The sequence below is a fragment of the Nomascus leucogenys genome, chromosome 11 (genome assembly GCF_006542625.1).
Source record: "Nomascus leucogenys isolate Asia chromosome 11, Asia_NLE_v1, whole genome shotgun sequence".
In the NCBI taxonomy this organism is placed as follows: Eukaryota; Metazoa; Chordata; class Mammalia; order Primates; family Hylobatidae; genus Nomascus; species Nomascus leucogenys.
The window spans coordinates 60655355-60679104 of record NC_044391.1 but is presented as its reverse complement, the minus strand read 5'-3'; the positions used below and the strand labels follow the sequence as shown (position 1 = coordinate 60679104).

The 23750-nt window shown below is 39.1% G+C and overlaps 1 protein-coding gene across 1 annotated transcript in view; it reads left to right on the top strand.

Moving 5' to 3' along the window:
• Positions 1-23750, top strand: part of SLC2A13 (solute carrier family 2 member 13) — a 365815-nt gene that overhangs the window by 165596 nt on the left and 176469 nt on the right. The window contains exon 4 of the mRNA XM_003252302.4: positions 458-566. Coding sequence (XP_003252350.2) covers positions 458-566 — 109 coding nt within the window. The remainder of the gene's footprint in view (positions 1-457; positions 567-23750) is intronic.

The following is a 23750-nucleotide window of genomic DNA, read 5'->3' as shown; positions in this document are numbered from 1 at the left end:
AATTTTGTTCTTTGTTTAATTGTTTTTAATGAATGCTTTTCTTACGGTTGATTAAGGCAATTTTGCCAGTGACTTTTAAGTAGTCCCACATGGATGAATTTTAAATAATACTTAATTGACAAGAAAGTTGAAGAACAAAGAAAGTGATTAATCTCTAGAGCTTATAGGGATTTAAGGAAGACTAATTTGACAGTTTTAGTTATATAGGTCTTCTTATCCATAAATTGCTTAAACTTAAATTCTCTCTTGTCGCTTTTATAGTTCAAACTAAAAAAAAAATACACTGTTTGCAAAATAAAATATTGTGCCCAGATTTCTGTAAAAATAGAGTTGTTCTGATTTCAAATGCCCAGTCATGTTGATTTCATGAAGATTTGGGAAAATTTGTCCTATTGGGAATAATTACTGAGAGCTAAAAATAACAGATGTATTTTTTTTTCTTTTTTTCTTAAAAAAGCTGGACCTGTGATCTGCAGAATGCTGAGTTATCCCCCAACTCGCCGAGCTTTAATTGTGGGTTGTGGCCTACAAATGTTCCAGCAGCTCTCAGGCATTAACACCATCATGTATGTATTTCTTTCTGGCTTTTTACTGAAAAGATTGTGAAAGGATTATTTTACGTGAAATAGTGAAAAGTATTTCATGTAAATACTAGACTCAGTGATTTGTTCTGATTAAATGTATGAATTCTCCTTTTGGGAGATACTAACTTTACAATTTATTAATTCCAATAATTTGTAACTAGAAAAAGGTGATTTATTTTGTTTGTTATATTATTGGCTTTATTTGATTCCATAAAATTTCCCTTTTATGCCATCCAATACCTCCTTGTATTCTGAGCTTAAATATGTCATTTTTTCTAAGCCATTTCTTGATGCTATTTGGAAAGTAAAATAGAAGAAAATCACCTGGCATTGCCAGAGATTATGGGCACACAGATAGCTAATTCATTTCTTTTTGGTGCAGTCTACTACAGTGCAATGTGATAAGGACATTAGTAGAAGTACGTTTATTATAACCAGAGTATGGTAGAGGCGAGATTGAGTGGGAAGGAGAGTGGGGAATACAGAAAAATTCCCTGTTCTCTAATTTTAAGAGTAATTCCCAAAGCTGTATGTGTGCTGGGGGTGGGAAGGACTAAATATTAGTGGCTCTTTCACGTCCCTTGTAAGTTGGATTCCTAGGTATTTTATTCTCTTTGAAGCAATTGTGAATGGGAGTTCACTCATGATTTGGCTCTCTGTTTGTCTGTGATTGGTGTACAAGAATGCTTGTGATTTTTGTACATTGATTTTGTATCCTGAGACTTTGCTGAAGTTGCTTATGAGCTTAAGGAGATTTTGGGCTGAGGACATGAATGGACACTTCTCAAAAGAAGACATTTATGCAGCCAAAAAACACATGAAAAAATGGTCATCATCACTGGCCATCAGAGAAATGCAAATCAAAACCACAATGAGATACCATCTCACACCAGTTAGAATGGCCATCATTAAAACGTCAGGAAACAACAGGTGCTGGAGAGGATGTGGAGAAATAGGAACACTTTTACACTGTTGGTGGGACGTAAACTAGTTCAACCATTGTGGAAGTCAGTGTGGCGATTCCTCAGGGATCTCGAACTAGAAATACCATTTGACCCAGCCATCCCATTACTGGGTATATACCGGAAGGACTATAAATCATGCTGCTATAAAGACACATGCACACATATGTTTATTTTGGCACTATTCACAATAGCAAAGAGTTGGAACCAACCCAAATGTCCAACAACGATAGACTGGATTAAGAAAATGTGGCACATATACACCATGGAATACTATGCAGCCATAAAAAATGATGAGTTCATGTCCTTTGTAGGGACATGGATGAAACCGGAAACCATCATTCTCAGTAAACTATCGCAAGGCCAAAAAACCAAACACCACATGTTCTCACTCATAGGTGGGAATTGAACAATGAGAACACGTGGACACAGGAAGGGGAACATCACACTCCGGGGACTGTTGTGGGGTGGGGGGAGGGTGGAGGGACAGCATTAGGAGATATACCTAATGCTAAATGACGAGTTAATGGGTGCAGCGCACCAACATGGCACATGGATACATATGTAACAAACCTGCACATTGTGCACATGTACCCTAAAACTTAAAGTATAATAATAATAAAAAAAAAAAGAAAAAAAAATATTAGCGGCTCTACTAGGTTTCCCTCATTCAGTATTAAACCCATTTTTGAGGGCCTCAATAGACTAGACCTACAGCAGTAACTAAAATAGACCTGGGTCTTGTCCTCATGGATGTACAGGCTGGTAGAGGAAGCACACATTAAATAAACTCACAGTTAAATATAAGATTTCAAATTATTATAAGGGCCATACAGGACTCTCTCAATTCTCTACAGAGTAGACTTTTAAGATCCTAAATAATAAAATGCAGTTTAGAGAAGGTTATGTGCTTTCCCAGGGCACATATTGTTAGGTTAAAAGCTGCCACATCTTAGAAGTCCTCCCCACCCCCTGCCTATTGATTGAATTTTTTCATTAAGAAAATACAAATTATGTAAAATTAAATTTTCTGTGGTAAACCATTTGTATTTGAGACTCTTGATTTTTTTTAATTATTTGAGATATGATGAATTATTTAGTGATAGTTTGAGAAGAGTGAATTGATTAAAATATTTTTAAAAAATAAGGATTAGGACCCAATGAGCTAGTAGATTAAATCAAGATTTGTTAAGAAACTCCATTTTCTATACATTCACACACTTTGTGGATTTGACTTTAATCATAATCCTTGTTAAGACTTTAACTTTCGAGACTACATTTTCAATATTTTGTTCTCTCCTCCTTCTCTCTGACATTAACTTTCGTTTTTTCTGGCCTTTACCAGCTCTGTTAAGGCCCATCTGTTGGTCTAGTGCCAGGCATGTTTGCTTGCTTGTTCTCTGAATTTGGCACAGCATGACTTGTTCTGAGATGTGTCCACCTTCTGCAGTCTGGTGGAAGTATAGAATTGCAGCTAGGCTAGAACCAAGCATCAAATAATTAGATGCATTAATAATCCTATGTGAATTCATTAGTTGACCAACCTAACATTTGTTGTGGTTCTGAAAATATGTTTTGTTTGTTATGCTTTTTTTCCTAAGCATTTAAACTTGACAAGTATAAAGGCATAGAAAGTGAAGGATTTTTCTTGTACTTTTTTTGTTTTCACTTAAAACAGGTATCACAAACAGAGCCAACTCTAGTTTATGGGTAGTGACTGGGGCCAGTGTGTTCCTAGTTTGAAATGACTGTCATAATCCATTAGCAGTAACTAGTAGTGTAAATTGAGCTGATTGACGCTGTCAAATTTTAATAAAACATTCATTTCTCCAAAGCCTCACTTTTTTCCTGAAGATCAAGTGATATAAGGATCCTGATATTCTCTAATATTTATGATAGATGCACTTTGCTTATCATAAACTGCACATGATATAGGTAGTGTTGTCATAGAGCTTTTGTTTGCATTTGATTATCAATCTGGAAAACAGGAAGAATAAAATAAAGTAAATGATGGCTGAACTTAGACTGTGTCTACATGATATGAAATAGCTAATCAACTTCCCGCATAAATTAATATGTTCATGTCTAGAGGTTAAAGGATTAGACATTAAAATAATGCAATATCTATGCTGAGTAACTGTTGTTTATTCACAGTACATAATTTCAGGCATTCATATTATAGGCCCATAAAATTTAGTGTAAGTCAATGTCATTATGATACACTGTACTGCTGTTTACTGTCTGCATAAAAATGACTCATCTGGGACTCTCATGGAATGTGTTTTCCCCTGCTCTCCCTAGTCTTTATTTGTGTGTGTATATGTGTGTATCTTTTTCCATTATGCTCAAGATTAAGTAAATACTATCGTAAACTTTGTTTCTGATTTAAAATAATCTCTTAGAGTCTAATAATTTACTTTTTGTATTTTTAGTAGAAATTTTAATTATGCCTTTTATTTTTTGTTACTTTGTTAATTCAGAATATCTTTTCTATGGATATTTTATACATATAACACATATGTTTATGTATATAAAATTTTACTCTTTTTTTCCAACTTCTTCTCTTTTAAGTGGGAAATAAAGCAGGCAATGCTTTTCTTTATTTTAATTCAACCCTAATAATGTGTAGGAGTTGAAATATGTTTTTGAAAATTCTGTCATTCACCTCAAAATCTGAGTGAACGGAAATATAAGGTATTTTGAATTCTATTCCTCACCAAGGTGAGTTTATAGAAAGATTATATGGAAAGATAATATTATACATTACCTTAAAAGATAAATCATCCTCACAGTTGTATTATATAATCTTACCATGTTTAATTTTTTATCTTCTCCCTCAAAGAATCCTTTATTCATATTCCCTTGACCTATTTACTATTCTGTCACATTTGACAAAATAGATTTTCTTCTTGAAATACTTAATTTTCTTTTCCTTTACCATATTTATCTATAGATAGTATATCATAGATATAGACATATATCTTTTATTTGCATGATAACTTATGTTTCTTTATATCCCAATCCATACATTCTCATCCTCTACCCTGCCGAATGGAAGACTTGTAAGTTCCTAAAAACTTAACATATTTCAGATATTACATTTCACTTTTAGATGAGGCAGTTTTTTTATAATATAACTCTCATCCTAATAATTTCAACATGCAACTGAATTGATTATTTTCCTTTATTCACAGGAGAGAAAGAGTAGAGAAAATAGAGTACTAACTTTCCTAATATAAGGGTGTTAGTATCATTGCACTGTATCTCATAGACCAATAAAATATTTCTGCATGTGTCAAAATAAAGAAGAGGAGTGGTAGATGAAGATGATGATGGTTAAAGTAAATTCAAGAAGTTCTCGGTCAGGCGCGGTGGCTCACGCCTGTAATCCCAGCACTTTGGGAGGCCGAGGTGGGCGGATCATGAAGTCAGGAGATCGAGACCATCCTGGCTAACACAGTGAAACCCCGTTTCTACTAAAAATACACAAAATTAGCTGGGCGTGGTGGCGGGCGCCTGTAGTCCCAGCTACTCGGAAGGCTGAGGCAGGAGAACGGCGTGAACCTGGGAGGCGGAGCTTGCAGTGAGCCGAGATCATGCCATTGCACTCCAGCCTGGGCGACTGAGCGAGACTCCGTCTCAAAAAAAAAAAAAAAAAAAAGAAAAAAAATTCTTACTGTGATCTATTCTAAACTCTAGTTATAATATCAAAGATGTTCCATGTTCAATCTAAGAAATATTTATCTGATGACTATTAATAAATAGACACTCCCCAGATTATCATTACCACAGGCTAAATACATGTGTCATGTTTGGAGGAGGGAGGTGCAGGTAGGTAGTGAGAAAGGAAACACTAAGTTCTGTGTAGGTTTGATAACACCTTTCTTTTTTGAGGAACTTATAATAAACTATATTTTGGTATATTCTGATAAGCAGATAATCAATCTGTCTTGGATGAACGAAAGGTATCAGATTTTTACCTAAGAAGACCAAGTGGTTAAATGACTCTCAAAATTTTAAGGTTACACAAAAAAACAGTAGTAAAGTGGGAAAGCAAATCCAGAGTTTAAGCTTTTGAGTTTGCTTTGGATAAAGAGAATTGTGGGGGAATCTTCTCTGGGGCATTTGGTCTTTTACTTTTCAGCCACTCTCCTTGCAGAGTAATATTGCCAGCTTTATTTCCTCTTCTCCCTCTTGTGTCTTCTGTTAACTCAGAGTAATAGAAGCCAAGTTAGAGAGCTAAGTCAAGTTAGAGAGCCAAGTGAAATAAGGGGGTAGCGGAAGCAGCAGAAAGGCCCTGGGAGCTTGCTGGATCCCAAGCAGCCCATTCCTGCCTGGCACCACAGTGATCCATCAGGAGGGTGGCCAGAGGAGCAGGGGGTAAAACTCCACAGGGAGAAGAAATTCTGTAGCTGAACTTGGTAACAATTTGAATGGGGCGAGAAGCCTCCTGGCCAGAAGGGAGGACGCAAATGGGGCGTGCAGACTTCACAGGCCGGGGGTAGGGGAAAAACTAATGCCCTTTTCTTTGGCAGCTGGGAGGCGGATAGCCTCGGGCAAATTCTCAAGCCCATCTCCTCTTCCGCCTGGAAACAGACTTGGGGCTGTTGCGGGAACATGGTGGGAGTGAGACCGGCTCTTCCGTTTGCATGAGGGTTGGGTGAGGCCTGTGACTGCCAGCTTTCCCCCACTTCCCTGACAATCTGCATGACTCAGCAGAGGGAGCCATAATCCTCCTAGGTACACAACTCCAATCACCTGGGAATCTCACCCTCAACCCCCACAGCAGCCACAGCAAGACCCACCCAAGGAGAGTTTGAGCTCAGACACGCCTAGTCTGGCCCCTACTTCATGGTCCTTTCCTATCCACCCTGGTAGTGGAAGACAAAGGACATATAATCTTGGGAGTTCTAGGGCCCTGCCCACCGCCAGTCCCTCTCCACACTACTACAGCTGATGCTTTCTGGAAAGTTCCACCTAATGGCAGGAGGCCAACCAGCACAAAAATAGAGCATTAAACCACCAAAATTAAGAACCCTCATGGCGTCCGTTGCACCCCACTCCCCGCAACCTCCACCAGAAGAGGCGCTGGTATCCACTGCTGAGAGACCCATAGGCGGTTCACGTCACAGGAGTCTTTGCAGACAACCTGCAATACCAGCCTGGAGCCAGGTAGACTCACTGCGTGGCTAGACCCAGAAGAGAGACAACAAACACTGCAGTTCAGCTCATAGGAAGCCACATCCATAGGAAAAGGGGGAGAGTACTACATCAAGGGAACACCCTGTGGGACAAAAGAATCTGAACGACAGCCTTCAGCCTTAGACCTTCCCTCTGACTGATCCTACCCAAATGAGAAGGAACCAGAAAGGCAAACATGGCAATATGACAAAACAAGGCTCTTCAACACCCCCCAAAAAATCACGCTAATTCACCAGCAGTGGATCCAAACCAAGAAGAAATCCCTGATTTACCTGAAAAATAATTCAGGAGGTTAGTTATTAAGCTAATCAGGGAGGGACCAGAGAAGAGCAAAGCCCAATGCAAGGAAATCAAAAAAATGATACAAGAAGTGAAGGGAGAAATATTCATGGGAATAGATAGCTTAAAGAAAAACAATAAAAAATTCAGGAAACTTTGGACACACTTTTAGAAATGCAAAATGCTCTGGAAAGTGTCAGAAACAGAATTGAACAAGTAGAAGAAAGAAATTCAGAGCTCAGTGACATGGTCTTTGAATTAATCCAATCCAACAAAGACAAAGAAAAAAGAAAACATGAACAAAGCCTGCAAGAAATCTGGGATTATGTTAAACGACCAAACCTAAGAATAATCGGCATAGCTGAGAAGAGAATTCTAAAAGCCTGGAAATCATATTTGGGGGAATAATCGAGGAAAACTTCCCCAGCCTTGCTAGAGACCTAGACATCCAAATACAAGAGGCATAAAGAACACCTGGGAAATTCATCACAAAAAGATCTTCACCTAGGCACATTATCATCAGGTTACCCAAAGTTAAGATGAAGGAAGGAATCTTAAGAGCTGTGAGACAGAAACACCAGGTAACCTATAAAAGAAAACCTATCAGATGAACAGCAGATTTCTCAGCAGAAACCCTACCAGCTAGAAAGGATTGAGGACCTATCTTCAGCCTCCTCAAATAAAATTATCAGCCAAGAATTTTGTTTCCAGAGAAACTAAGCATCATATATGAAGGAAGGATACAGTCATTTTCAGACAAACAAATGCTGAGAGAATTTGTCATTACCAAACCACCACTACAAGAACTGCTAAAAGGAGCTCTAAATCTTGAAACAAATCCTGGAAACACCTCAAAACAGAAACTCTTTAAAGCAAAAATCACACAGCACCTATAAAACAAAAATACACATTAAAAACAAAAAACAGAAAACAAAAACCAAAGTACCCAGGCAAGAAAGAGCATGATGAAAGCAGCAGTACCTCACATTTCAATGCAAACATTGAATGTAAATGACCTAAATGCTCCACTTAAAAGATACAGAATTGCAGAATGGATAAGAACTCACAAACCAACTATCTGCCACTTTCAGGAGACTTACCTAACACATAAGGACCCACATAAACTTAAAGGGGTAGAAAAAGGCATTTCATGCAAATGGACACCAAAAGCAAGCAGGGAGTAGCTATTCTCATATCAGACAAAACAAACTTTAAAGCAATAGCAGTTCAAAGAGACAAAGAGGGACAGTATATAATGGTAAAAGGCTTTGTCCGACAGTAAAATATCACAATCTTAAACATGTGCACCTAACACTGGAGCTCCGAATTTATAAAACAATTACTAATAGACCTAAGAAATGAGATAGGCAGCAACACAATAATAGTTGGGGACTTCAATACTCCACTGACAGCACTAGACAGGTCATCAAGACAAAAAGTCAACAAAGAAACAGTGGATTCAAACTATACCTTGGAACAAATGGACTTAACAGATATATATAGAACATTTCATCCAACAAGTACAGAATGTACATTCTATTCAGCAGCGCATGGAACTTTCTCCAAGATAGAGCATATGATAGGCCATAAAATGAGCCTCAATAAGTTTAAGGAAATTAAAATTATATTAAGCACTCTTTCAAATCACAGTGGAATAAAACTGGAAATCAACTCCAAAAGGAACTTTCAAAACCATGCAAATACATGGAAATTAAATAACCTGCTCCTAAATGAGCATTGGGTCAAAAATGAAATCAAGATGGAAATTTGAAAATTCTTTGAACTGAATGATAACAACACAACCTATCAAAACCTCTGGGATACAGCAAAGGTGATGCTAAGAGGAAAGTTCATAGCCCTAAATGCCTACATCAAAGTCTGTCTTGCTGGTGTTCCAGGTGCCACTGGGGTATGAAAAAAACTCCTGCAGCTAGCTCGGTGTCTGCCCAAATGGCCACCCAGCTTTGTACTTGAAACCCAGGGCTCTGGTGGTGTAGGCACCCAAGGGAATCTCCTGGTCTGCGGGTTGCAAAGACCATGGGAAAAGCATAGTATTGGGGCCAGAATGCACTGTCCTTCATGGCACAGTCCCTCATGGCTTCCCTGCCAGGGAGTGAAGTGGTCTAGCTCAGCGGATCCCACCCCACGGAGCCCAGCAAGCTAAGATCCACTGGCTTGAAATTCTCACTGCCAGCACAGCAGTCTGAAGTCGACCTGGGATGGTCGAGCTTGGTGGGGGGAGGGGCATCCACCATTACTGAGGCTTGAGTAGGCGGTGGTTTTCCCCTCACAGTGTAAACAAAGCTGCAGAGAAGTTCCAACTGGGCAGATCCCACCACAGCTCAGCAAAGCTGCTGTAGCCAGATTGCCTCTCTAGATTCCTTCTCTCTGGGCAGGGCATCACTGAAAGAAAGGCAGCAGCCTCAATCAGGGCCTTATAGATCAAACTCCCATCTTCCTGGAACAGAGCCTCTGGGAGAAGGGGGTGACTGTGGGCACAGCTTCAGCAGACTTAAATATTCCTGCCTGCTGGCTCTGAAGAGAGCAGCTAATCTCCCAGCATAGCACTCGAACTCTGCTAAGGGACAGACTGCTTCCTCAAGTGGGTCCCTGACCCCCGTGCTTCCTGACTGGGAGACACCTCCCAGCAGGGGTCAACAGACACCTCATACAGGAGAGCTCTGGCTGGCATCCAGTGGGTGCCCCTCTGGGACGAAGCTTCCAGAGGAAGGAACAGGCAGCAGGTTTTGCTGTTCTACAGTCACCACTGGTGATACAGGCAAACAGGGTCTGGAGTGGACCTCCAGCAAACTCCAGCAGATCTGCAGGAGAGGGGTCTGACTGTTGGAAGGAAAACTAACAAACAGAAAGGAATAGCATCAACATCAACAAAAAGGACATCCACAGAGAAACCCCAGCTGAAGGTTACCAACATCAAAGACCAGAGGTAGATAAATCCATAAAGATGAGGAAAAACCAGCACAAAAAGGCTGAAAATTCCAAAAACCAGAACACCTCATCTCCTCCAAAGGATCACAGCTCCTCACCAGCAAGGGAACAAAACTGGACTGAGAATGAGCTTGATGAATTGACAGAAGCAGTTTTCAGAAGGTGGGTAATAACAAACTCCTCCGAGCTAAAGGAGCATGTTCTCACCCAATGCAAGGAAGCTGTGAACCTTGAAAAAAGGTTAGAGGAATTGATTGCTAACTAGAATAACCAGAGGAATAATTTTCCTCTAGAAAGCTCTGAGAACTGATAAAATAATTCAGCAAAGTTTCCTGGTACAAGATTAATATACACAAATCAGTAGTTCTTCTATTCACCAACAGCAACCAGGCAGAGAATCAAATCAAGAGCTCAACCCCTTTTACAATAGCTGCAAAAAAATATAAAATACTTAGAAATATACCTAACAAAGGAGTTGAAAGACCTCTACAGGGAAAACTACAAAACACTACTGAAAGAAGTCATAGATGACACAAACAAATGGAAACACATCCCATGCTCATGGATGGGTAGAATCAATATTGTGAACATGACCATACTGCCAAAAGCAGTCTACAGATTTAATACAATCCCCATCAGACTACCACCATTATTCTTCACAGAATTAGAAAAAACAGTTATAAAATTCATATGGAACCAAAAAAGAGCCCAGATAGCCAAAGCAAGACTAAGCAAAAAGAACAAATCTGGAGGCATCACACTACCTGATTTCAAACTATACTGTAAGGCCATAGTCACCAAAACAGCATGGTGCTGGTATAAAAATAGGCACATAGACCATTGGAACAGAATAGAGAACCCAGAAATAAACCCAAATCCTTAAGGCCAACTGATCTTTGACAATGCAAACAAAAACATAAAGTGGAGAAAGGACACCCTTTTCAACAGATGGTGCTGGGATGTTAGGCTAGCCATATGTAGGAGAATGAAACTGGATCCTCATCTCTCACCTTATGAAAAATCAACTCAAGATGGATTAAGGACTTAAACCTAAGACCTGAAACTATAAAAATTCCAGAAGATAACATTGGAAAAAATCCTTCAAGACATTGGCTTAGGCAACGATTTCATGACAAGAACACAAAAGCAAATGCAATAAAAACAAAGGTAAATAGTTGGGACCTCCCACAGAGTGGGAGAAAATCTTCACAATCTGTACATCTGGCAAAGGACTAATATCCAGAATCTACAATGAACTCAAACAAATCAGTAAGAAAAAAACAATCCCATCAAAAAGTAGGCTTAGGACATGAATAGACAATTCTCAAAAGAAGATATAGAAATGGCCAACAAACATATGAAAAAATCCTCAACATCACTAATGATCAGGGAAATGCAAATCAAAACCACAGTGCAATACCACCTTACTCCTGCAGGAATGGCCATAATCAAAAAATAAAAAAACAGTGGATGTTGGCATGGATGCGGTGAACAGGGAACACTTCTACACTGCTGGTGGGAATGTAAACTAGTACAGCCACTATGGAAAACAGTATGGAGATTCCTTAAAGAACCAAAAGTAGAACTACTGTTTAATCCAGCAATCCCACTACTGGGTATCTACCCAGAGGAAAAGAACTCATTATTCGAAAAAGATACTTGCACATGCATGTTTATAGCAGCACAATTCACAATTGCAAAATCATGGAACCAACCCAAATGCCCATCAATCAACAAGTGGATAAAGAAACTGATTCATATATATATATATAATGATGGAATACTATGCAGCTATAAAAAGGAATGAATTAACAGCATTTGCACTGACCTAGATGAGATTGGAGACTATTATTCTAAGTGATGTAACTCAGCAATGGAAAACCAAACATCATATGTTCTCACTGATATGGGGGAGCTAAGCTATGAGGACGTGAAGGTATAAGAATGATACAATGGACTTCGGGGACTTAAGGGGGAAGAGTGGGATGGGGCCGAGGGATAAAAGACTACAGATATGGTCCAATGTATACTGCTTGGGTGATGGGTTCACCAAAATCTCACAAATCACCACTAAAGAAGTTCCTCATGTAGCCAAATACCACCTGTACCCCAATAACGTATAGAAAAATGAATAAATAAAATATTATAAGTTATATGTATTTTAAATAAACAACCTAAAATGGCTTTTTATGTGCTTAAAAAAAATCACAGCCATCTCAAGAAACATTAACATCAAATTCTTAAGTTTTCTGGTACCTAGCTAAGTTCTTTGATTTATATCCTGATCTAGAGTTCCTGGACAAGCTAGGCTGTTGGTTGAATGAGTCATTCATACTTGTTAATCATATTTAATTAATTTAATTTTCTAAGTGCAGTATTTCTGGATCTGTTCCATTCTCATATTCTATCCTCAACAAGCACTGCTGGTATTAAAAAAATAATTACCATGTAATCAAGAAACATAGCACAAGCACACACGGTCAGATGGTGATAAATGTAGAGAAGAATAAAGATGGCAGGAAATAAGAAAGAAAACAATAAGGGTTTGTACATTTTCAGATTGTAAATCTGAACTGGGAATGCGGTTTTACTCTCTCTAAGGTCTTCCACAATGCAGGATGAATGTATTAGAGCAGCATCTCACTAAAGTGTCTTCTCCTCTCTGCCTCCCTGGTCCAAAAAGCTGTTGAAAGATAAAATGTTTACTCATCGAAGTATTTCCAGATTAGTGAATTGTACTCATTTGTGTTCATTGGCTGAAAGTTAGTGAATTAATAGGAAAATGTTAGAATTTATGGCTCACTCTTTTGAAAAATGAGTGTCATGTGAGGGGAAGAATATTAACCCAGGAATCAGGAAAATTAGATTCAAGGTCTGTCTCCACCATGGGACTCTGGGCATGCCAGTTAATTGCTTTCAGTCTAATTACCTATAAAGTGAAGTAGCTGGACTTTTAATGTGCATTTGAATGAGGACAAATGGAGTTTCAAGTAGAATGGAAGCTAAAACATTTGAAATAGTAATACTTTAAGCCTTTCTTGGATGAAAAGACTGTAGAAAAATAGTTTTGGCCTAAAAAGAAAATTGTACTTTGTTCAACAAAATTTTTGGAATATTTATTAAATGCTTACCACATGCTGATCATTGTCTTAGAGGCCCAGCTTCTTATACGTTAAGACCATATTTTTATTTCCCAATCATGTCTTTGAAGAAAGACAGTCTAGGTTATGGCTGATAATGCCTCTTTATCCCAAGATTGTGATTGTGTAGCAGACTTGTCACCTGATGTGATAGACTCTCCTTGGCTTCCATAACGTAAAAGTAGGCTCAAGCCCTGTGAACTCCACTGGCTTCTCAACTCATGTGCACATGGTTTATAAGGGAAAGGGTGTACTTTCTCCCTCTGGAGTCTAAAACCCTTTTTGATGGCAGGTAGGTCACTCACTGTCCTAGCAAACAAAACAAAGCATTCTCATCAGAGGAGGCTTGGAGCAGAATGCCTTTATAGCAAGCCATCAGGATGTTTCTAATCATTTTCCATTTTCCCGTGTATGTACTGCATACCTGTCTCTATTTAGGTTGCCGCAAAACCAGGCCCTAAGACAAGGACTTAGGTGCAGATGATATTTTGGGGACGATATCAAGAGGATGAGAAAGGGAGTAAGGGAAGTGGGATAGAGAAGGGAGAAGAGGCAGTGAAGAGAGCATTGGTAAGCAGGCTATGTCAGTAGGCAACTGGAGCACAGTCCTGCTGTGTACTCTCCGAGGAACAGTGTAGATTGCCCTCAGAATTAGTCCAGGGGTATTTATCCACAATCCCCATTCCCTCAACTTGAGTGTTGTCCCTGCGGATGTTAAATGCACTTCCTCCAGGCTTTCCTGAGAAATCACTTATGGTGCCAGAGCTGTCATGTAGACAAGTAGAGAGACAAAGAAAGTTGAGCTAGAAACTGTCAGATTCTATAGTGAGTTTCCATGATGGCTGCAGGGTAATTCAGAGGGCGATCTAGAGCATATGGGGCAAGGCATGAAAAGCACCTCTGAAAAATCCTGTCTCCAAATATGTGTAAAAATAAGTTAGCACAATATGGATGTGAACTTTCTTAGTACTGTTCATGGATATAGCAAATCCATTTTTAGTTAAAAAAAAAAAAAAAAAGAAGATCCCTGGCTAACCATGTGGAAAATAAGCAATAAAAATTGGAGATTCATGCTAACAAATGATGAAAATATATTTTCTTGAATATTATTATCCTTTTTTCTTTGTATAATTCACAAATAATTTTGTCCTGTTACAGGAATCTGAAAAATACATCATTAATGTATTTATTTATGCCTTCAACCAATATTTACTATATCATTGCTGTACATTCAAAGATCTGTAAGCTATAATTATTATCACTGAGAATTTTGTATTATAGCTAAGGATATAGACACACAGCTAGTTACAGTGCAGCAAAATAAAAGCCAAATTAATACACTGTAGGAACACAGGAAAATGAGTGATTAATTCTACCTAGGGATTGAAGGGGACACAAACATGATTTTTGTTGTGTTTTTTATTTTTATTTTTGTTGTGTTTTTTTTTTAAAGTTTCTTTAAATGGAGTTGTTTCGTGTGCAGAAACATGGTACATCAAATACTAATACAACCTTTGGTGTTAGATCTGGGTTTGAATCCAAACCCAACACACCTACTCTCTGTGTAAACTCCACAAGCTACATAACTTCTCAGGTCCCCAGTGATTTGGAAATCAGGAATTATAATACCTCCTGAATGTGATTAAATGAGAAATCATGTATGATTCAGGCCCGTGGGAGCAACTACATCTGTGTTCACTTTCCTTCTGCTCCCTGTGTGCTGCGGTTTACAGGCGTTTGTGGAAAGCAGAAACATCCCACCGTTAATCCACCTTCTTTACCCTATACCCGTTGATACAGGATTTGAGGCATCCTCTGGAGACATAAAATTGCTGTAATACCCTTATTTTATGCATGTCTCTATTTTCAAAATTCAGGAAAGAATCATGATGGTGTTCTTCTTCTAGCTTGTACATGTTATAGCAGTGCCCTTCACTTTGGTATTAGATATGTTCTTTTCATGTTAGATTTATGTCAAGGAGAAAAGACCTCAATGACCTTAGGATGATAAGATCTAATAAAGCCTCCTTAGATGGTGGGGGATCTGTAGCTAAATATGCCCCATGTGGCATGACTTGTAGTTTACATCAAAAGATTGTCAAATCCTTTTGTCATGCTTCTTGAATCAGATGTGAATTTAAGGTTCTGTGGTAATTAGTGGAAATTCATCTCCATGGTTTGTAAAGTATCAGCAACTAAGGTTTCAGGTGCCTCAGGACATCTGTAGAAATATGAAAACATATTTCCTTGCCTTCCTTTTTCTGAATTATATGTTTCGCTGAAAGGTAAGGAGAAGAAATGGAGGCACTGTTAATGAGTTGAAATAGCATGAAATCCAGGGATGTGTCCCAGAAAATAGACTTTCTGTGCCAATAAAGCAGAACTTTGTCCCCAGTATATGTGAGTTTGAAAGTAACACCAGTCTGGCTGATTCTGGGTAGACTATTGTAACATTGTAGAAGTGCCCAGGTCTTAATTCACTCTTTACACACACTGGTAGCATGCACTCTGCCAGGGACCAGAGATACACAGTATGACTTACACCATTTTCAGGGAACTTAGGGTCTCTTTTGCTTATCTTTAAAAGCATATGCTGTGACCTGTCTTGAAAGGTTGCTTGAAGATGAAATAAGACAGCAAAGTGCCAGCCACAAAAGATGTGAGGAAGTTCTATTTTCCTCTTCCCAGATTTACATTTATTCTTCTCTATGAGTTCACTATCCAGGCTCTCATCACTTGGCCATGGTTCTTCTGAAAAAATTTTCCCTCACCACAGCATTTCAACTTAAGTCTCCTTCATGGCTTTTCCTACTCCATTTGAACCTTAATGGTGGTGCTTTCTAGGTCTTGGCTTGCATCTCTACTCAGAGACCTATTCCAGTCCCATTAGGCCAATGACCATCTACGTGTTAAAGAAGACGTAATCTGTAGTTGCAGGTCAGAACTCCTCTGCCATACGCACTCATATATTCAACTGCCATACACACTCATATATTCAACTCCACGATAACTTTGGAGGTACTTCTAGTTCAAGCATCCACAGTAGATTGGAATTGTCACAATTCTTAATTCCCAAAGAGAAAAAGATCAAAGTGAACCTACCCTAGCCCGAGCATTTGAGGGCAGGGGACTTGACAACACTGTAGAGGGATGCACAGAGGATTTTCCTGCCTTAAATCTCAACTTCCTCAATTGAGCCTTCATTATCTCTGCCTCTAAACTTTCTGAAACAAAATCAATTATGTCTTGTCTTGACATAAATGATTTAATGTGTCCTACAGCTTTCAGCAAAGTTCAAAGTCCAGAGCCCTTTGTGGCTTTTGTCCATCTTTGCACTGCTTCATGTCCAACCACTGCCCTACACAAGGGTATATAAAGAAGGGTATGTAAAGCTACAAGCTTCCTAACTTTTCAGGGCATCAGTGATCTGGAAATCAGGAATTATAATGAGGCACAAAGATGAGATGTATAAGGTATAAAAAGGTACATGTACCTCCTGCTACATGGAACCTCCTGTACTTCTGGCAATGACTAAAGCTAATCCAAGCTTCAGTGCCTTCATGTGTGCCATTCTCCCTAGCTGAAATAGCTAGCTTAACCTAAAAGACTTCCAAACTTAGGTCACACGTCATCTCCCTGAACCCAGGGGCCAATGTAAACGTTCACCTTCTGGCCTCCTTTAGCACTCTGAGTGGATATCTATGAATAGTTATTTATTATATTACAACTGCAGCTGTGTCTATTTCCTCCAAAAGACCATACACATACTAGAAATGCCCCCTTGCAATATTCCCCAGGGAGAACCAGCTAGATTTTAATTACTACTGACAGTTTTGTTTTTATTCTGTTCATATCCAAAGTCGTAGCATGATGTAGAAGGGGAATGAGTCACTCTCTGATCGTGTGAGTCTTCGTTAATTAGTCTGCAGACATGACCTTAGGAAAATAAAAGCCACAACATTCAAGCTTTGAGAAGAGGATTTTTCAAAAATGTTGCCAAGTTAGTTCTGACCTTTAGAATTAGAATTAGTGACAGGCTATAATGACATGTCTAATGATTTATAATATTGGATAGGTTTTCATAATTTTATTTATTTATTTTTCCCTTCTTGAGGAGAATGAGGTCTTGCTATGTTGCCCAGGCAGGTCTTAAACTCCTGGGCTCAAGCTATCTTCCCACCTCTGCCTTCCTAAGTGTTGGGATTACAGGCATGAGCCACCAGTCCCAGCCATAGATTTAATTTGGATTTCAACACTGAAGATTTCCATAAAGTATTCTTCAAGTCATATCTCTTTCTCTTGGTTCCTTCTTTCTGAGGGCAGGTGAAGATCTAAGTTAGTGAGTTCTGTTCAAGTTTGTGATTATGCTTCCTATGGCTGATAGAATTGCAGGATTTCAAATGCTATTAAGCTGCTCCATGCAGAGACAAATAGTCTAATGACCTGCCATTCATGGCAGGGAGAAAAATGAACGGTGTTTCTTGCTGGAACATCTTCATTTATTTTGATAAGATCATTTCTTACTGGACAGATTAAACCTTAGAGAACTACATATAAGGTTCTCCTATTTCTATTTTTGAAAAAACACTCAGTACCAGAAAATATAGAAAATGTATAAGGTAGATTTAACTGTGAAATTTCAACTTTAGTTTCCAGCATAGAATTACCAGCCTCCTCCTGGATTCTTCTAATGATCCCTCTGTAACGTCCCTAAGTCTCTTCCCTCAGCTGCTTATCCAAAAGTGTAATCATTTATCTAAGACTGTTGGCAAGGACCAAATTTAGTCCTCAGGCATGCCTTCTTTAGAAAGTGCAGAGTTTTTACATTTGTTAAATTACACATTAAAGTCCAGATTTCCAGAGATGGCATTGCCTGTTGGAGCTGATGTATGTCTTCTCCCGTTCCCTACATTCCCTGCTGCTCCACATAACCTGGCCTCATGTAGGCCTTTGAGGTTGTGCCACCTGTCCTAAGGAATCAACATTCGATTAGCATTCTACTTAGAACTTTCACCATATATGTCCGTTCTGGGCTGGGTTGAAAAGAAAGCTAGCAATTAGAATGGCTTTGGTTTTAGGAATAGCTAGTTGTTATATCAACAGCTATGGACATTCATAGAATCTTCAGTTTCATTTTTTATCCCCAAGACCTTCATTTCACATTAAAAGAATTCTTTTTGAGGCTATGTGTACAAGGCTGCTATTTGCCACCCCTTACAATCCCTTTTTACCAACTAACAGGGAGTTATGTCAAAGCTAACTTCAGAATCAGAATCAGACAATCTAATAATGTTGCTAGAATTAACTGAAATGTCATAGTTAATCTACTCTAATGTGACTAAGTCATAGAAGCTTATTTTTTATTACTATTTTATCTGGCATTAGACAGACCTGGAATCAAATTTCTTGTTTCCTGACCACTTGTGCTACCTTGAGTAATTTACACAGACACTGTAAGTCTCAACTTTCTTATTTGTAGATGGCATAATACTTTTCAGGGTTGTGTTTGTCCCCCATTCTTACCCACCTCAGTGAGTGATACTACTATCCCTCTAGTTGCTCAGGCCTCAAATCCAGGATTTTGGCCAGGAATCTTTGATTCTCCTTTTATCTGTACTCCTCACATCCATTTCTCTTGCAAGTCTTAGCACTAAAGCTATGGTTCCTGAACAGCCTGGAGCCACAGGGCACCCTTCACAGGAGACCACAGGATATTTTAAATTTTCAAGCAAAATAATGACATAGATGTACTACTACTGTTAAGTAGTAGGTACCTTATAAAGTGGAACTGCTAGGTAATTTAGACCTATGTGTGCTATGAAAAAAATTACTGAGACACCAAGGGCGCCATGAAGCAAGAAAGTGTGGGAACCTCTGCTCTATTATTTAGCATGTATCCTTCCTATATTTATCTTCATTTCACTGCTGCCATCTGCCCAAGTCACTGTTGCCTCTCATCACTTACTGCAATATGCAATAGTTAGCCTTCCAACTGGTCTTCCTGCATCCATGCTCATCCTTCATAAGCCATGTTCCACAGAGCAACCATAATGAACTTTGAGAAATGTAGATAAGGTCATAGCTTTCCATCACAGTTTATTCTTATTTATTTATTGTTGGACAGGGTCTCACTCTGTCGCCCAGGCTGGGGTGCAGTGGTGCCATCTCAGCTGACTGTAACCTCTGCCTCCCAGGTTCAACTGATTCTCCTGCCTCAGCCTCCTGAGTAGCTGAGATTACAGGCACATGCCCCCACATGTGGCTAATTTTTATATTTTTTTGGTAGAGACAGGGTTTCACCATGTTGGCCAGGCTGGTCTTGAACTCCTGACCTCAAGTGATCCACCTACCTCAGCCTCCCAAAGTGCTGGGATTACAGGCTCCATTACACTTTAAATCAAACTGGCTTTTCACATGGTCCACAGACTCTGCCTGCTTGTCCCCTATCTTCTCCATCATCCCACCCCCACCTTTATCCCCTGGTTCATGAAGACTTAACTGCCCCAGCTTTTTTCTTTCATCTGTTTCTCAAAATCTCCAGATTTGTTCTCAACTTAGAGACTTTTCAGTCACTTTCCCTTCTGCTAGAACGATCTTCCTCTGTATCTCATTGTGACTGGTTCCTTGTCACTTGCGTCTGAATTTAAACAGCACACCTCAGATAGGCCTTGACCCTGTTTGGAACAGCCACCTTTTCCCATCAATATCACATCAATCCATTTTTTTCCCATCATGTTTATCATTGGCTAAAATTCTGCTTATTTATTTGTTTATTAAGCTCCATGGGTAGAGCCCCCATCTTTATTGTTAACCTTTGAACTGTCTCCAGCACACAGTAGGCACTCAAAAAATACTGGTTGCATGAGAAACGCAGACAACTGCTTCGTCTATTTCCCTTTTCTGTAACCAGATGTTGACGTTGATGATTGTGCTTCTGTTGCTCCTTTTTTATAGTGAAGTCTTGCTGAAATTTTAAAAGATGAGGAACTAGGTGTTTAGGGGTCATTTTAAGCATTGGATCATTTATTCATATTGCTTTAGTGGTCAAAAAAAGAAGTGTAGTACTATTGAACTTTACTTTATTTGAAGTGCCTGATTCTCCCATATCCTTAGTAAACTGATTAAATAACCGGAAAAAAATATCCATTTTCTATTTCCTACTTTACTGGAGCAATATATAGTAAAATGAAAATCACCCTGTATACTACTCACTCCATTAAAACACCGAACTGAAAGCAGCATGGAAGAAAATGTGTTGCAAGAGCCTTTAGGTTTATTTTTTCACCTTTTCTAGGAAATGAATGAACTAGATTGCCAAGTTATATTGTGCAAGGTCTGTTTTCAGTTTGGGGAGATGAAATAAAAGAACAGCTACAAGAGTAACAAAATAAAGGTCTTGAATGGGTTCAATAAAACTATGATATTAGGATAATATACTATTACATAAAATGAATTAAAATTATAATACTATTTTAGTAATTAGTATAAAATCAAAACAACTAAATTTGGATATTTATTTACAATTTTGGATATTTACATTCTGACCATTTGTTTTGTGGGAGGGTATTTTTTCTTTCATTAGGTTTTACAGAGTCCATTCCTAACGTACTAGTTGGCTTAAATGTAAAAGTTAAATTGGAATTTACAAGCTCAGTTGAAATTGGGAATCATTTTCCAATAGTGTGTGGCACTTTAAGCTGGTGAACAAAATCCTCTTTTGCCTTACCATATCTGAAATATAAAATCAACCTATCATTGCTATCATAGAACCTCCCAAGTTACAACTCTAAGATTTACAGTGTATTTTCTCCCGACCCCAGCATTCTTATAGCATGAGCTTCAGAGGAGAGTAGAATAAAGGAACAGAGATACTCAGGAGGCCCACACGTCTCTAGGTGCAGGTGCAGGTAGGTGCCAGCCACTGCTGGCAGGCAAATAGGGGTGTTGGAAAGGGAGTGGCAACAGGAGAGGCATTGGTAAGGGCAGCTAGTTGTGTTAATGAGAGCTCTGGTCTCATTTAGTAGCAGGCATTAGTAGTAGTACTCATTTAATGGTAGGGCATTTGTTTTGCCCTTGATAAGGGAAGAAAGAAGTAGATGATGCTTATAGTGGTTCTGACAGCAACTGTTAGAGATGGAGGGGGTGCAAGATTGTTTCTCTGTATCAGTGGTTAGTAAGCTGTATGTTTGGACATATTGTTATCTCTAATTTGAATATTTTAGTTGACAATTCAAATGATTTCTAAAGTCAGAAAAGCTGAAATGACTGGGGCTTCTCAGAATGAATCATACAGAAATTCAGTATTTATTAACATATTTATTAGAAGGCCAATTTGTGAATTAATTTGGTTATTAAAATTATATTGCTCACTTAGTTTGCGTGTATATAATGTTTCAAGGACCAGATAAAAAATGTTGGTAAGCTATTTATTTTAATTGTAGAGTATGAATCAAATTGCTTGACTGATTTGGAGATTGATCTGTTAAAGCACAGTGAAATGAGTTTGCCTAATTTGCTGATTTTAAGGTTTTTTCATTAAACAATAAATGATGTTCTGAAGTCAGAATATTTATGTGGCAGTCACAGTCTTGTTTTAAGGGTATTCATGTTTTTATTTTGAATTTAATTTTTATCACAGTATTACATACACAAAAGTCAAGATACTATAAATCTTACTGTGAAAGGCAGTTGTCCCTGCCCCTCCCTTTCGCACCTCAAGTTCTGCTTTCCAGAGGCAATTACTTTCACTTCTTTTAGATTTTTCTTTCAGTATTAACAACTGTATTTTTAAATGAAAAATATGTATAATTTTTGAAATTCTGCACTGACTTTTCATTATGGAAGATGAAATGCTTCTTCCAACACTACTCCCCCACAATACACACATTCACATTCACACATTCTACCTGCCCCTGATATATCTCAAGTTTTGGATTGATTAATATATTCCATTTTCATTATGATGATGATGGAAATATTGTTCCCTACTGAGCAGCTCCGTGCACTGTGATTAGATTTACTCTGGTGTGTGCTGTGAGTCTTCTGTTTGCTCCTCCGCAGCGCTTCCCCCTCCTCCACCTTGCTGCCTACAACCCATGATCCTGGCCTGGTGAAATGGCTCATACAGTTATACCAGGATTTTTTTCTCTCTCCTATAGTGGTAAGTAGGTGCCACATTCTTTTTTTTTTTTTTTTTTTTTTTTTTTGAGACGAAGTCTCACCCAGGCTGGAGTGCAGTTGTGCAATCTCCGCACACTGTAACCTCTCTGCCTCCCGAGTTCAAGTGATTCTCCTGCCTCAGCCTCCTGAGTACTTGGGATTACAGGCATGCACCACCACGCCTGGCTAATTTTTGTATTTTTAGTAGAGACAGGGTTTCACCATGTTGGCCAGGCTGGTCTCGAACTCCTGACCTCAGGAGATCTGCCCTCCTTGGCATCCCAAAGTGCTGGGATTACAGGCGTGAGCCACCACACCTAGCCCAAGTGCCACATTCTTTAACTTGCTCAGTGTTCAGTGTACCCCTCACTAATTCTTTCTGCACACTTTTCAGTGGAGCCGTAAAGCCTCTTCCTTTATGGTTAAACCTAATGAGAAACATCCATAATCCATCCTGTGATTCTGCTCTTCTTACAGAACTTTCTCTTGCAGCCTCCAGTATCCTGCCTGCCTCTCCCATCTGGTTGCCCCCTGAGGGACAGCTGTAGAGATGCTTTTTACCCCTCTCTTGTGGCTGAGTTCTGTTTCCTATATTCCATGTCTTTTTTTTTTTTTTTTTTTTTTTTTTTTTTGAGATGGACTCACTCTGTCGCCCAGGCCGGAGTGCAATGGCTTGATCTCGGCTCACTGCAGCCTCTGCCTCCCGGGTTCAAGCGATTTTCCTGCCTCAGCCTCCTGAGTAGCTGGGATTACAGGTGTCCACCACCACACTTGGCTAATTTTTGTAGTTTTAGTAGAGACGGGGTTTCACCATCTTGGCCAGGCTAGTCTCGAACTCCTGACATCGTGATCCACCTGCCTCGGCCTCCCAAAGTGCTGGGATTACGGATGTGAGCCACTGCACCCAGCCTCCCATGTCTTCTTTTTAGGCTGACTTCATCTTTATAATGATTCTTACTCTGTACTAGTTTTCTGTGAAAAGTTCAATGAGAATTAAACACTATTGAGACCATGAAACTCTTTATTCAGTCCCAGACTTGCGTTGTTTTTCTCCCTCGGAATTTTTAATGCCATAAACTTTCATTTTCTTGCCACTGCTTGCTGCTGGCCTTCACCTTGCCTGCCATCCTCCTGTCTGCAATCCTGGACATTCATTGTCTCCGGACGGGATACCTCTGTCTCCTCCCCACGTGTGGGGAGGGTAAAGGGTCTTGGCAGTGGAGTTGGGGGAGGCATCTTGTTGATTGTTACAAGGATTGTCAACCAGTCCTTTTGATACTTACTTTCTGAGATATTTGGTACCTCCAATTCTTAAGCCTTTCCAGAGTCTGCCATACAAATCATGTTGCTTCTTGCTGGCTTTACTTTGTTGCGATTAGGTTTTAGTTCTGCTGTGTTAAGCCAGTCACCACTTGTCTATCCTCTTTCCACTGTCCAAAGCTTCCAGTCTAATGTTCTTTATCTTTGCGTATAAA